The 16,283-nt window shown below is 40.7% G+C and overlaps 1 protein-coding gene across 6 annotated transcripts in view; it reads left to right on the top strand.

Annotated features, from left to right (window-relative positions):
- The window catches only part of ern2 (endoplasmic reticulum to nucleus signaling 2), a 158,816-nt gene that overhangs the window by 37,172 nt on the left and 105,361 nt on the right, over nucleotides 1-16,283 (top strand). For 5 of the 6 annotated variants that reach the window (XM_069906036.1, XM_069906033.1, XM_069906034.1 and 2 more), the window contains 4 exons: nucleotides 298-412; nucleotides 1,356-1,389; nucleotides 1,721-1,825; nucleotides 11,607-11,679. In XM_069906036.1, coding sequence (XP_069762137.1) covers nucleotides 298-412; nucleotides 1,356-1,389; nucleotides 1,721-1,825; nucleotides 11,607-11,679 — 327 coding nt within the window. The remainder of the gene's footprint in view (nucleotides 1-297; nucleotides 413-1,355; nucleotides 1,390-1,720; nucleotides 1,826-11,606; nucleotides 11,680-16,283) is intronic. The other variant, XM_069906035.1, reaches the window with a different exon arrangement.

Here is a 16,283-nt window from a genome sequence, read left to right as displayed (position 1 = left end):
CCTGATACCAGTGAACTTGGAGGAGGGAGAAGTGAGATTGGACTGTGAATCAAAGAACTTTTCTGAACTTACACACACATTACATACACGTGTGCTTAGAATTAGAAGGGAGTTAAGTTAATAGTAGTAAGTTAGAATTTGATTCTGTTTTCATGTTTAAAGACAATTAAAAGCAACTTTTGTTTAAGTAACCATTTGTCAGTGAATTTCTATTGTTGGGTTTTGGGGTCCTCTGGGCTCGTAACACTTTTTTGTTCCTTTGATTTTTGACAAAAATTGCCCATTGTGTTTTACTAGTGTGTTGTCAGTTCAGTGACCATCCCAGAAACTTTGCTGTTTATATCCACACTTGATGGGAACCTGCATGCTGTCAGTAAACGGACTGGGGAGATCAAATGGACTTTAAAAGAAGGTAATTATGTTTCTTAAATTTGAATAACGTGAAAGGTAAACAATTTGTTCTTGAGATATTTCCATGTTGTAACATACAGTAAATCTTTGATCTTGATTGATCAGATTGCACCCTTTGGGCCTGGGTCAATAAAAGAATAGATGCTAAGAGATGGTGAAAATATTTAAATGGTCATTGGCAGTCTGGATTATCCATCAGACACTTGAACAGACTGCAAGAAATCAGATATAAAAAACAATGATGTTCAGGAAAGTGCTGCTTGTTTTGTTAAGGTCCTGATGTACTGATTTTCTTGCTGGTTGAATATAAACATAAGAGGTAAAACCGAGAGCCTCACAAATTTTAGGAAAAGAATTTGCGTAACGAGCAAGAAACTTTGGCTGTGGTGAGCAAATGTGGACTCTCGCACAATTAATTTCAAACCTATCAAGTCTGATTTGGGTTATGTGCAGAAAGTGGTAAATAAATATAAGACAATCTCTCAGATTAGAGACAATTAAGTCAGATGCTATGCATGAGCTGACGATTGATATAAGGCCACATGATATGACACTGGGAACATCACTCGAAAGAAAACTTCTTAAACCTACTTCCCCCCTTCATCACAGAAAGTCCCTAAGGAGCAAATACTAATAATAAATAGGTTTATTTTGATTTGTGTAATTAAATAATCTCTAAATACTCAATCATCACTTTTGGGACCTGCATGTAGTTTCTATCTTTAGCTAGCCTGCCTCACACTTAAACTAACTGAAGCTTGAACAATTTTTGAATACTTAGAATCCTGAAACGTTTATGTGTGCCTCCTTGTGGATATGTAGGCACACAGGGTCAGAGTTTTGTTTCACTGTAGGCTTCATGTTTAACACTGTTGTGGGATGTTTAATTAACCCTGCTCTTTCCTCAAATAAGCATTGAATTTCATTTACAATTTTTGTTTCAGATCCAATCATTCAGATTCCAGTCTACCCAGCCAAGTAAGTTACTGTTAAAAAATTAATACTCCTTAAGAAAATTGATGAAGAAAATGGATGAAATTGCCAATAACATTACTGGGAACAGTTAATTATATTAAAATGAATATATTTCCTAGAGTACAATACCTTTTTCAAATATTGCCTATATCCTTACCATAGAAATTTTTTCAGGAATTAAATAAATATGTAAGGAAATTTCTATAGAATGGCAATATGTTGAGGATTTCTTTTAAAAAATTAACATGGAGATTTGGATGAGGAGGTCAACAATTTCCAAATTTTAAAAATTACTATAAGGCAACTCAAATGAGATTTCTCTCTTTTTTCGAAGAGGGAGAGAAACAGAATGGATTGAGATAGAGATAGAAAAGAATGGAGAGAAGGCACCAGAAGATTTTATATATAAATGGGAACGGAAATTAATATCTGGTGACAGGTAAACTCCCCTGTCAAATAGTGAAATAGAAACTTTGATTTGTAATAGATCTATTAAGAAATTTATCTCAGCCATGTATACATTATTGCAAAAGGGAACTCTAAAGCAGGGAATTCATAGATCTAGACAGAGATGGGAAACAGATCTGAATATTATTATTGGAGAGAAAAATAGGAACTGTCAAGATAGTATGACACATATTAATATTAGATTTTAGTGGCCCACAAAATGGCTGACAAATGCAGCGTTTACGCAGTCCTGGGGATGACACCGGCCGTCGTCCCAGGTGACCTCCCGCATGGTGGGAAGATGGAGAACTCTGGCAGGAATGCCAGCCAATCCCAGGCCAGTGCACCGATGATGCAGGGCCCTGACGTCAGCACCTTAGGCCCATATAAACATGACAGCCAGTGCAATAAACCAGTCTCAACCTCAAGGCTTTGGTGTGTGTGTCGTTCTCCTCCACGTCCGTGTAGGCTGAACGCTACATTGGTGACACCGACAGGTCCAACAAGCAGTTGGACCCAAAGATGACAGTCCAGGCAGAGCCAGTGTCCATCCACACGGTCTCACTCAGGCTCCCAAAGTTTTGGGTGTCGCAGCCACACGTGTGGTTCGAGCAGGCTGAAGCTCAGTTCCAGCTTCGATATGTCGCCGACAACGGCACATGCTATTTCTACATCATGAGTGCACTTGATCAAGACACAGTGGCAAAGGTCATAGACTTCCTATGGCAGCCTCTAGAGCAAGACAAATACATGGCCCTCAAAGAGCTGTTAACCTGCACTTTCGGGATTTCCCAGCGTGAGCGCGCCACCCCATTGCTGCATATGGAAGGATTGGGAAACAGACCCTGTCCACCCTAATGAGTGAGATGCTTGCTTTGACCAAGGACCATATGCCTTGCCTGCTCTTCGAGCAGATCTTTCTGGAGCAGCTGCCCGAGGATATCCGACTCTTGATCATGGACGTGGACTTTGGTGACCCCTGGAGGATTGCGGCCTGGGCAGACATGATATGGAGAGTGAAGAAAGATACCAGCGCTGTCGTAGACCACATCAGCAAGCCCCACCAACTGCCAAATGTGAGACCAAGACCAGCAGAGAGGCAAGTTAATACCTTGGGACAATTCTGCTACTATCATCAGCGATAGGGTGCGGAGCCCGTCAGTGCCATACACCCTATGGGTTTCCGGGAAATGCTCTGGCCAACTGTTGTTGATGGCTGCAGCAGTTGGCCCATATGGTAGCCTCGTCTACATTTGGGACTCCTTGTTGGGCAGATGTTTCCTGGTCGATACTGGCACCGAGATAAGCATCCTGTCCCCCGCAGGCCTTGACACCTGCAATGGTAAGCAGGGCCCAGCACTGACGGCAGCTAACAGCTCCACCATCCGGACTTTTGGTACCCGCACCATTCCCTTTTGGTTCAGCAACAGCCAGTTTACATGGACCTTTACCCTCATGGCAGTGGCGCAACTGCTTCTTGGAGCCAACTTCCTTCGTACCCACTGCCTGCTTGTAGAGATGGCGTTTGGTGCACACCAGAACTTTTCAGACTCTACCTCTGGCAGAAGCCAAACTACCCACCCCCCACCTTGGCTCTAACGCTTTCAGAAAACGAATTTGCCCTCTTCCTGGCAGAGTTCCCCTCAGTAGTGATGCCACAGTTCGCCACAGCCGAGCCAAAGCACAGGGTAAGGCACCACATTCTGACCAAGGGCCCCCTGCTCCACGCCAGGGCACGCTGACACCCTCTTGAAATACTCAGCCTCGCAAAGGAGGTGCTCAAGAAAATGGAGGAGCTACAATTGTGCGGTGTCCTACCATCCATGGACTTCCCCCTCCACATGGTACCAAAATACAGCGGTGGGGGGGGGGGGGGGGGAGGTGGAGGCCATGTGACAACTACCACTGCCTCAACGACAGATATCCCGTGCCCCACATCCAAGACTTCGCCGCCAACCTGCATGGGGCATGGGTGTTTTCCAAGATGGACCTCATCTGGTGGTACCACAAAATCCCAATTCACCCCCAGACATCCCCAAGACCACAATTATAGCCCCCTTTGGTTTGTTCGAATTCCAATACATGCCCTTCAGTCTGAAAAACACGGCACAAATTTTCCAGCGGCTGAGGGACGCAGTGGGATGGGATCTTCCATTTGTGTTCATCTATTTGGATGATATCCTCATCATTAGCCGCAACCACAAAGACCATGCCGCCCACCTGAGACAACTGTGCACCTGGTTAAGTGATTTGGTTTAACAATTAATCCTGCAAAGTGCCAATTCTGCCCGGATACTATTGATTTCCTGGGGCACAGAATAAATAAACATGGGGCAACACCCCTCCCTGAAAAGGTCAAACGGTCCGTCATTTCACCAAGCCACATACAGTATAAGGTTTACAGGAATTTGCCAGTATGATAAACCTTTACCTCAGATTCATACCGGTAGCAGGCCACATTATATGTCCCCTCTTCAGACTGATGGTGGGCAAGTCAAAGGACATCGCCTGGGACGAAGAGTCTTCGAGGCCAGAATGGCAAACATGCTGGCCAACACCACCCTCCTGGTGCACCCCAGATTAGAGGCACCTACCGCTCTGACAGTCGATGCCTCCAGCACAGTGGTAGGAAGCATATTGGAACAGCTTATTAAAGGCCAGTGGCACCTCCACCTCCCAGAGTTTAAATACGGCCTTTTTGACCGAGTGCTATTGATGCTGTCGCTAGCGGTAAGACATTTCTGTTACTTTTTTGAAGGTCATCAATTCAAGGTCTTCACCGATTACAAGCCGCTGACCTTCGCCTTCCAGAAGCTATCAGACCTATGGTCAGCCTAACAACAGAGACACTTTTCCTACATGTCCGAATTTACCATGGACATACAGCACCTCGCGAGGAAAAGCAATGTGACAGCCAACACTCTGTCATGCCCTGCAAATGATTTGGTACACGCCCTGTCCCAGGGGGTCGACTATGTGACCCTCGCCAAAGTGCAGCATCAGGACCCTGAGATCCCCGTGTTTAGAACAACCGTCTCTGGTCTCCGGGTGGAAGACATCCCCGTCACCCCAGGCAACCTGACACTACTGTGTGACATCTCCACTGGCAGCTCTTGCCTCATCATCCCAGCCACAGGGAGGCGTCAGATTTTTGACGCCATAAACACCCTGGTGCATCCTACAATCTGAGTCACGGTGAAGATAGTGGTTAGCAGGTCTGGCATGGCCTCCGTAAGCAGTTCAGCCAGTAGGCCAAGACCTGCACTAACTACCAATCCTCAAAAGTGCAGACTCACACAAATGTGCCCACACACTGAACCAGTGTGGCGTAGGTTCAGCTATGTACATTTTGATATAGTGGGGAGACTACCAGTTTCCCATGGGATGAGATACCTGCTGACCATGGTTTTTTTTTTGAAAATTTTATTTTTCATTTGCATCAATACATAAATATAATTCTTCATCATATAACAATACAATGTAATAAAAATGATACAAAAAGATATATAATTTTTTCTTTTTATTCCCCCCTCCCTCTCCATCCCCTCCCCCAAAGAAAAAGAAAAGTGAGAAAATAGACAAAAACACCTGAATTTATTTATCATTTACTATTGATATATTCCTAACATATTATTCTATCCTGTACATATTAATTGGGAGGAGTGGGTGTTATGGACAATGTAGATGGACTCTTAATGATGAAATCCATATATGGCTCCAAATCATAAACATTCTCAGGTTGATTCCTTAAATTAAATAATCTTTTCCAATGGTATACAATTTTGAATTTCCTTATGCCATCTATCCAACCGTATAAAATTATCTGACTTCCATGTTACTGCCATACATTTCCATGCCACTGTTACTGATACACTCAAAAAAAATTTTTCATATTTGTCCAACTTCAATTTAGTATCAATGTCATGTAATATTCTGGGATCTTTTGGTATCTTCATAATTTGTCCCAATAATATATTCAAATCTTCCCAAAAATTTCCCACTTTTTCGCAAAACATGTGATAAGGTTCCTGTTTTCTTGTTACACCTAAAACATTTGTCAGAGCAATTTGAATTGAGTCCATGTAATTTATACGGAGTAATTGGTGTAAAAAATTATATTGTACCATTTGATATCTAACATTAATTGTATTAGTTACACACTCCTGGCACAATCTTGACCAGGCCTCATCATGAATTTGTATATCTAAATCTTTTTCCCATTTTTTTTTACTTAAATAGTTCCTTTTTCTGCATTGTGTCTTGTATATACATATTAGTAATAAATTTCTCAATAAATGTATAAATTATTAAATACTCAAATGGACTCTATTCCGGAGGTCTAACATTCGCGCCTAATTTCTTTTTAAAATATGATTTAAGCTGATAATGTAGCGGCAGCTACACTGCTACTGAAAGAACACACAACCAGATGGGTTGAGCTCAGTGAGCAGAAAACTGGTTTATTGCTGGTTGCCGGGCTGGACTTATACTCCCAGTCCGGACCTGGCTGAGAACCACGCTGGGGGGCATCAACGTCACGTGGTCCCCCAGCACGGGCTTCTGAGCCTGGTGCTGAGAAGAAGGGGAAACCCCCGACGGCGCCATTTTGGCCGGCTGCCCCACTGCGTGGATTACAAGCGGGGCCGGTTCACCTGCCTCGTGGCATGCCGCCACAATAATATGAAAAAATAGTTTTATTTGGTTTATTGTATTTCTCTTTCATTTGTTCAAAATTTTAAAAAAAACAACCTAAGGAACAATCTTTTATCCTCTTTATCCAGTTATTGTGCCAGATATCAAAGAAAGAATTATTTAAAGTAAAAGGAATAATTGGATTCTGCTTTAACATCATCTTAGCTATTTGGTAGTTCTTAATTCCTCTTTCTATATGCATTCCATTCCATATTTTGAATAAATGTTTTAAAATTGGTACTCCTTTCAAAAGTTCCTCGTTCCATTTATACAAAAAATGTTCTGGATTAGTTTCTCCTATGCTATTCATTTCAATATGTACCCAAGCTGCCTTCTCCCCAATTTGATAACAGGAAGATAGAAATCTTAATTGAGCTGCTTTATAATAATTTTTTAAATTTAGCAACCGTAATCCTCCCTGATCAAATTTCCAAGTTAGTTTTTCCAAATAAATTTTCTGACACTTTTAATTCTTGAATTCATTGGTAAAGGAATGGGTAACCTGCTGACCATAGTTGACCGCTCTACGAGGTGGCCTGGGGTGATACCACCATAGAAACCTGCGCCAGGGGCACTTATCGACACATGGGTTCCAAGATTCAGGGTCCCAGAGCACCTAACCTTAGACATGGGGGCACAATTTACCTCTGGGCTCTGGGCAGCACTGTCTAACTTCCTGGGAACACAGCTTCACCACACCACGACATATCAGACCAACGGGTTGGTGGAGTGGTTTCACAGGCACCTGAAGGCAGTTTTGATGGCCCTGCTCAAAGGTTCCAACTGGGTGGATTCTGTTGTCCTTGAGTCCTGCTGGGGATTCGCACTGTGCCAAAGAAAGACTTCAACACCTCAGTGGCAGAGATGGTCTACAGCGCACTCTTAATCATTCCTGTCGAGTTCCTGGCCCCCAACGAATGCCCAGAAGACCCCGCGGCCTCCCCTGAGAGCTTGCAGTGAAAACTAGGGTCCCTGGTCCCACAACAACCCCCACCACACGGCCAGCCCAAACAAAACATCCCCAGTATGTGTTCATGTAAAGGGGCGCACACCAGCCACCCCTACAATGACACTACGAGGGGCCTTACAGGGTCATCAGGGACAATGGCTCCACTTTCATCCTTGTCATCAGCGGTAAGGAGAGGCCTTTACAGTCGACTACCTAATACCAACATATCTGGACTATGACCATTGGTCTCCACTCCTCCCCTGCGATGCAAAGGCAGACCACCCAAGTCAATGAACGGCCCGATCCCCAGTTCTGAGGGGGATTTTGTAGCGGCCTGCACGCAGAGACATGGATCAGCCCACAAAAAGGCCAATGAACACGGTGACCACACGGACCTGGAGGTGACACCAGCCATCGTCCCAGGTGACCTCCCACATGGCGGGAATATTGGCCGGAGCTCCAATGATGTGGGGCCCTGACGTTAGCACCTGAGGCCCATGTAAACGCATCCGCCAATGCAATAAACCAATCTCAACTTCAAGACTTTGGTGTGTGTGTTGCTCTTCTCCGCGCACGTGTAGTGTGAACGCTACAAGATATAGATTGGTTCAGTATAATTTTTTACATCAACTATATCTTACCTGTTTTAGATGTAGCCAAGAGATTGGTACTTTTTTTACATTTTACATTGTTTTAAATTGAGACCATTTTTGATAGAGTTTGGAACTTTTTGGAACAAGTTACAGGAGTTAAATTTCCACAGGATCCAATGTTATTTTTACTGGGTAATATTTCAGGGAAAAGACCAAAATTGAAACTGAATTTATATCAAAAATAATTTATAAAAATTGCATTAGCAGTTGCAAGAAAATCTATAGCAGTGACATGGAAATCGGATTCTCATTTAGGTCTGGAAAGATGGCATGCTGAAATTCATAGCTGTATACTTCTTGAGAAGATTGCATATAACTTAAGAAATAAATATGATACATTTTTGAAAATTTGGTGACTGTAGCGGCAGCTCCACCTGCTCCTGCAATAACACACACAACCAGACGGGTTGAGCTCAGTGAGCAGACTAGTTTATTGCAGGCTACTGGGCTGTACTTATACTCCCAGCCCGGACCTAGCTGAGAACCCTGCTGGAAGGCGCTGACGTCATCTGGGTGTCATGTGGTCCCCCAGCACGGGGCTTCTGAGCCCCGTGCTGGGAGGAAGGGAACACCCTCAACGGCGTCATTTTGGCCGGCTGCCCCGCTGCATGGCTTATACAAGCAGGGCCGATTCGCCTGGCTAATGTTGAGCCGCTACACGACCATATTTACGTATTGTAGCTATAAATTTATAAATGACTTTCCCTAAACCTCGTGAATCCTCGTTAAATCCTTAGAATAAATAAACAAATAAATCTGAGAAAAGGTTAGAATCGTGTGAAAGCAATGATCCCTTGACAACCAGGTCTCTTTTTTCTTTCTTTACTATTTATATTTTGTATTTTTTTTCTTCTTTGTTCTTCCCTTTCTATCCATATTGGGGTTATTATTTTGGGGAGGGGGGGAAGGAGGCTGGTGGGATTTTTTTATTTTCTATTTTTTTTCAGGGGGTTATAAAACAATCATGTATAATGGAATTGATATGACTATGATTATTTTGTATTTTGACATGAATGCATGTATGGAAATTTTTAATTAAATATTCAAAAATATTAATACTTGCTTTGTAATATAGGGAGTTGTTCAATCTTGATTGACAAATTCAAGGTCTATTCATATTTCACACAAATAATCAACAGCAGGCAATGCAACATAATGCAATTTACCATTATAAAAATTTCCATTTGAGATAAAGGGAGCAATCAGGTATGTAAATTTTTCAGCAGTCAGCCTCAGATCTCTGTTCCCAGTTTATTCACGAGCTTCCCACCTGTCAGTTTAGGTACCACACCTAAAGTAAACTTTGATTCCTCAACCTAGTTCTTTCAGGCCCAGTATTTGTTCACAAACATTCCTATGTGTCTCTAATTTCACTCTCAAGCTGTCTGACTGGATTTGGGCGAATATTTTGTTTCTGGTGCCCCACTTGTTGAAAGAGACCATTGTGAAGCTTTGGGACTGTTGTGCATGCTGACTTTCTATGCGATGAACACGCATAGTTTTTCCGTCTGCAATTATTCACTTTTTTCCCCTTTGTGTTGGTTTTAGTCTATCTCTCAAAAATATGAGTGCTTCTGAAGTTGATATCTGGACTTGCCCTCTATTTGTTGGCTGAATCAAACTTGTAAGAACCCTTGTTGTTCATTTTATATCATATTCATTTCCAGTTAAATTACTCTCCATTTGCAGGAACAAAATTACACTCACCAGCCCTACCCACAGTTTTCCTCCCAAGACTACAAGAAACTGCAGAATTGTAAATGCAGTGCAATCCATTATGCAAATCACTCTCTCCATTGTACTCCTTCAACTCTCGCTGCCTTGGGAAAGTTGCCAGCATATTAAAGACCCATCACATCCTGGTTACACTCTCTCCTCCTTCCTCCCTTTGGGCAGAAGATGCAAAAGTTTGAAAACCTGCACCTCCAGATTCAAGGACAATTTCTTACCTGCTGCGATCAGACACTTGAACAGACTTCCTAATAGCATAAAATGATGCCTTTGTAGTGGTCTGGTCCGGCCCCGTACACAAGGGGCCGAATCACCACAGCATGCACCCTACACACAACAGTGAAGAGACTGCCTCTTCACTAAGGAGAAGCGCCAGGGTTAAAGAGTGGACAGCAGTTTTGTAGCATGGTCTGTTTGAATAAACAGTCAGTTCCTGGTTCAATCAGCTCGGTGCAGACGTGTTCCTTTCTCTTTGCAGCACCACCATATTGTAAGCGCTACACCTGTACTTTTGTTTTATATGACATTGTACCCTGTACTTGCGTTATATTGTAACATAGTTTTTAGTCTTGCATTATCTGCTGTTCTGTGAAGAGGTAAGATAGCAGACAAAACAAAGTTTTGTACTGAATCTTGGTACATGTCATAACAATCTAATTCCTCCCTCACACACCCACTGTGAAGCAGCATATTTTTTAAGATGAGCTTCTGTATATGTCCATCTTATGTAATGCCCATGTCATTTTGAAAAGTCAGCTAATTTTTTTTGTTGAATATTTTATTTAAATTCCACGCATGTATTAATCCAAATACAGAATATATCAATCGTATACCATGTAATTATAATACATTGTTTATATGTATAATCCCCCCATACCCCTCCAACCCCTTCCCCCCAGTAATCCCAAAAAGAAAAGAAACAAAGGGTTAGAAAAGGACAAAAAAAAACTTAAAAGAAAAGAAAAAGTAAAAAATAAAGATAAAACACTCCTGATTATTAAGATTTCCATAATTTCATAAAACCTATACCTAGATATTTTAATCATACATTAATTAATTGGCTAATTGATTCTAAGGAGCTGATAAGGTTCTCAGAGGTCTAAGGGATAGCATTTATAAATTAATACCTACAATTTGTAAGTATGGACTCCAAATTTTCAAGAAAGAATCATATCTGTTTCTTAAATTATGTGTAATTTTCTCAAGAGGTATACAACTGCGAATTTCAGCATGCCATCTATCCAATCCCAAATGTGAATCTGATTTCCATGTTATTACTATACATTTTCTTGCAACTACTAATGCAATTTTCATAAATCCTTTCTGAAACAAATTTCATTTTTGGTCTTATCCCAGATACATTACCTGATAGGAAAAGCATAGGATCTTGAGGGAATTTAACTCCTGTAACCTGTTGTAAAAATGCTCCTCGTTCCATCGAAAACAGTCTTAATTTGAAAAGTCAACTAATCTTGAAATGCCATCAGTGAGTCTTCCATGTTAATATAGTTTCTCTAAATAAGCGCTGAATATGACAGAGCTTTTATTTTTGGTTTATCTAATTTTTGTAAAAAATCCCATTTTGTAAAACTATTGAGGGACATTGAACGTCTTTTAAATAGGTCATGTATGTCACTTAAAGCCAAATTAATTGTATGTTTTTGTTACCTGTTTGTGCTACTTATTCAAACACTTTCAGTGGCAATATGATCCCAGTTTTACAAAAAAAAATCTTCTTCTGATTACAGACCAGCATTTCTACCAGATCCAAATGATGGAAGTCTCTATGTCATGGGAGGGACAGCAGAAGATGGCCTAATGGTAAGTTGCAGGATATTTTAATGAATCTTGAACATAAGTTTCCTTGTTGAATATATTATTCATGTGCACAAGATTATTTTAACAAAACCTTCCAAGCCGTGTCATGTTACAAACCGCGCATAATGATCAGCAATGGACAATGAACCAGTGTTTAATTTTAACACACTCATTTTATTTCTAATTCTTAATCTATACTTAACACAAAGGCAAAGGAGGAAAAACCCAACACCCAACCCCAACCAACCAATTTTCCCCTGCAGCCGCTGCAACCGTGTCTGCCTGTCCCGCATCGGACTTGTCAGCCACAAACGAGCCTGCAGCTGTCGTGGACTTTTACCCCCTCCATAAATCTTCGTCCGCGAAGCCAAGCCAAAGAGAAGATACCCAAACCATTATAGTTCATGCCAAAATCTAGAAAGTTACTTCAAAGTTCAGTCTTTTAAATTCAGTATTCAGGTGTAGTCCTTTGAAATTTGATACCCAGATGGGAAGACTGGAGTTGTGGCTGCTCCTTGTGTTTCCTTTGAAGAAATATCCATCCACGTAAACTGTGGTCATAACACTCGTGGTCGTTTTGTAGACAAGACTCAAACTGGGCAGCCTCCACGAAGCTTCCAAGACACTGGCACTGGTCTTTCCAAGTGACCTTCACTGTTAGTCACAATCAAAATGAAGCATTTTGCTCCAAAAAGACCCTCCTGGCACAGGTCAATCCACTGAAAAGGCCCATTCATTCACAGAGCATGCTTTGCTCTGAATTCCACAAAAATGGCTGCCCATGAGAGCTGCTTCACATAACTGCTTTCTCTTCAGCAATTAGAATGGTTCTCTCCTGCAAAATTGCAATGTATCGAATCTGGAACAGACTGTGACAAGCCTTCCCTCAGTTTTTCCAGTGTATCGAATTGTTGCTGGGCTGTGACGTCTTGAGATGGTGCTTGTGTGAAATGTTAAATGTTAACTGTGACCATTCAGTTCCTCCCGTCTATACTATCCCTTACAGTGATAATATTATTTTACTAAAATGGGAGCTCATAATACCTTACCCCAACAAAGAAAATTTTGAGCTGTAAGTGCAAATTTTTAACTACATTAAATAATACCTTCACTATTGGGAAAGGCAATCAGCAATTATGTTATCTTTGCCTTTAATATACATTATCATTAAATTATATTCTTGCAGAATTAAACTCCAGTTTAATAATCTTCAATATTTGTTTTTCATCTTATTCAAAAATTATGGTCAAAGAAAACAATGCTTAATCCCATAGCAATGCAAACATACACCTCAAAACGTTGCAGAACCAATACAAGAGACAACAATCACATTCCAAGAACAGAACAACTCCCTTGACTGTTCACTGAATCTCCCAGACACACAAGCCACTGGATTCTCAACCCCCTGCAATAACACCAGCTGCATCCCCACTAACATCAACCACCATAGCAGATGGCCTCTCAAAATCAATTGACATAACACAGGCCCATCTCCTTCAGTCTGTTCAATGCCCCCTGACAGTTAGTAGTCCAACTAAACTTCTTTCTCCTCTTCAAAATATCTACCATTCTGAAAAATCTCCCAATACCTTTATTACCTGTGGGCATAGGAAATTCAGAAACCATCTGAATTCCAACCTGAACATGCTCCAATCCTCCCTGGCCAACAACATATCCAAGACAACTCACCTGAGCATGGCAAAATTCACCCCCAGCTAAAGTAACATTAAAATTGGCTTTCAAAAACATACCAAACAGCCGTTTCCTAGAGTGACTCTCACAAGAGCCCCGTACGTTGTCACATCTTCTCCCAAGAGTTTCAACTATGCAGCCAACTTCACCAACCTTAGATGTTATCTCATTGTGCCCAGAAAATCTTGCACTAAGAAAATTAGACATTGTTGAGAACAGAATTAACACTTCATCTCCTGATTTAAAAGTTCTCTGACTAGCTTTTCTGTCCTTCCAAACTTTCATTTTATCTTGAGCCATTTTAAAATTCTCCACAGCTGCCTTACACATTTTTTCCATTGATCTTTAAACTTTGAAACATAATCCAACAATTTCAACTGCACATCCTCATCAAACCAGTGAAATTTTAATAACATTAAAGGTCCTCTAGCTTGACGTCCAAACACCAGCTCAAAAGGACTGAAGCCTAATGATTCCTGTACACACTCTCTTACTGCAAACAGAAGGAAATGGACACCCTCATCCCAATCCTTCTCATCATCACAGCAATAGGTCATCATCGTGCTCTTGAGTGTTGAATGAAATCTCTCTTAGGTTCCTTGAGTTTCAGGATGATATACAGATGATGTAATTTGTTTAACACCCAACTTATAAAGAATTTGTTGGCTAAGTCCTGACATAAAATGACTTCCTTGATCCGATTGAATTTTCTTAGGCAATCCCACCAATTTAACCAAAGCTTTGGTTATAGATTTAGCTTTTATGTTCCTAAGTGGAATAGCTTCTGGAAACCTGGAAGCTACACACATAACAATTAACAAGTACTGATTTCCAGCATTTGTCTTCAGCAACAGACAAACACAATCCACAATAACTCTAGAAAAAGGTTCTCCATAAACAGGTGTAAGTTGTAATGGTGCTTTTGGCGGCCCCTGATTAAGTTTACCCACAATCTGACAAATGTGACACATCCTGAAAAAAGTCACAGTGGCCCTCCTTAAACTAGGTCAATAAAAGTGTTTTGTTATTTTATCTACAGTCTTCCTTACTCCAAAATGACAACCCAAGGGTGTGCTATGGGCCAAGTGTAAAATTTTATTTCTATATGCTTTAGGAACTACAACCTGATGAATAACTGCCCATTCTTCACTAGCAGGTATATCCCTTAGTCTCCACTTTCCCATAAGCACACCATTTAAAAAATAATATGCAATTGGCACTTTCTCAGTTTCCTCCTCAGATAAAATCTTATTTCTCACTTCAGCAAGATCAATTTCTGTTTTCCCACCAATTCCTTTTGTAATAAAGAACAATCCTTAGTTTCAGATTCAACATCAATATCCTGGTCTACATGAAAAGTTTCTGACAAATCCACACGATCTAAAAACTGTTCTCCCTCATCAATAGTTTCATTTCCTTATCAAGTTTTTTTTGTCATTGCCTGAGTCATTGCACAGGCCGGATTGATTTCAAAATATGTCTTTATCTCATCAATAACTGGCTTCTCTGCCAATTTCACCAAAGAACTCACTTGACCTTCTAACAAATCATTCCCCAAAATCAATGAAACTCCATTTATTGGTAAACTCTCTCAAATCCTGATTGTAACAATTCCATTAATTATTTCTGACTTAAACAATATCCTATCCAGCTCCATTTCACCTCCCAAATCTCGGATTAAATTTATTTCACCCATGGGAGTCTCATCACCCAAACACTATTCAACACAAGTGATTGGGTTGCCCCAGTATCTTGAAATATGTTCACTGGCACTTGTGGTGACCCCTCCCTTACCGAAGCGAAACCCTTTGTCACAAAATATTTACCCTCATCACTCATGTTGTTAGTTGATCTGAAACTTTCTTTGTTTCCAGATCTCTCATCTTTTTGAATACAGGCTTCTGGTGCTGCCCCATTTTCTTCAGCTTATAACAATTTGCCATCACATGACCAGGCTTTCTACAATAATGACAAAGGGGACCTGGAGGTTTTTCCCTTTCCTGTTTCCCTTCCTCTTTAATTCTCACATTATTTTCTGATTTATTTTCAAATTTACTAGGATGAACCACATTAACCTTTTGAAAAGTTTTATTGGGTATTGATCTTGTGGGTCAGAGCATACTCATTGGCTAACCTAGCAGAGTCTTGCCAAGTTCCTACGTCTCTTTTATCTAAGTATGATCTTATATCATTAGGAACACATTTTTTGATTTCTTCAACTAATATCAGTTCTTTTAATCTGTTGTAATCATTCTTTTTCTTTTGATGTGCATTGGACAAAGCACACAGCTTTTTCATAGACTAAATATGTTGATTCATTGATCTTATCAAAGTCCTGAATTTTTGTCTGTAAGCTTCAGGAACCAATTCGTAAGCTTTAAGCACGGCTTCCTTTACTATCTCATAATTACCAGCTTGTTCTGTAGTAAGGCCTGAGTAAGGCTGCTGTGCTTTCCCTTTAATTATAGTTATAACATGAAGGATCACTGATCTCGTGGCTATTTTAAACTTTCAGCTACCTTTTAAAAATGTTGAAAGTATTTATCAATTTCACTTTCATCAAATAGTGGAACTCTCTACTGGCTATAAACATCTCATTAGGACTAGAAGGTAGATATCTGCTTTGTCTCTGCTCTGCCTCAAACCTCCTCTGTCTCTCTTTTTCCTCTGCCTCATATCGCCTTTGCCTCTCTTTTTCCTCTAACTCCATTTACATTCTTTTTAACTCAAACTGTCTTTGCCTTCTTCCTCTGCCTCTATTTTTTTTAACTCAATCCTTTCCAACACCAGCAGCTGCTTAATGGGTTTACTCTCAGGAAATTTCTCTAATTCTGCCTCTTCAAATTTTCCCTCTTCTACACATTTCCTTACTATAATTTCCTTTATCACCTTTCTCAGGGATAATTTTCCATCAA

This window comes from Narcine bancroftii, chromosome 12 (assembly GCF_036971445.1).
Source record: "Narcine bancroftii isolate sNarBan1 chromosome 12, sNarBan1.hap1, whole genome shotgun sequence".
NCBI lineage: Eukaryota > Metazoa > Chordata > Chondrichthyes > Torpediniformes > Narcinidae > Narcine > Narcine bancroftii.
The sequence above is the reverse complement of the archived record's forward strand: the minus strand, read 5'-3'. Positions and strand labels throughout refer to the sequence as shown.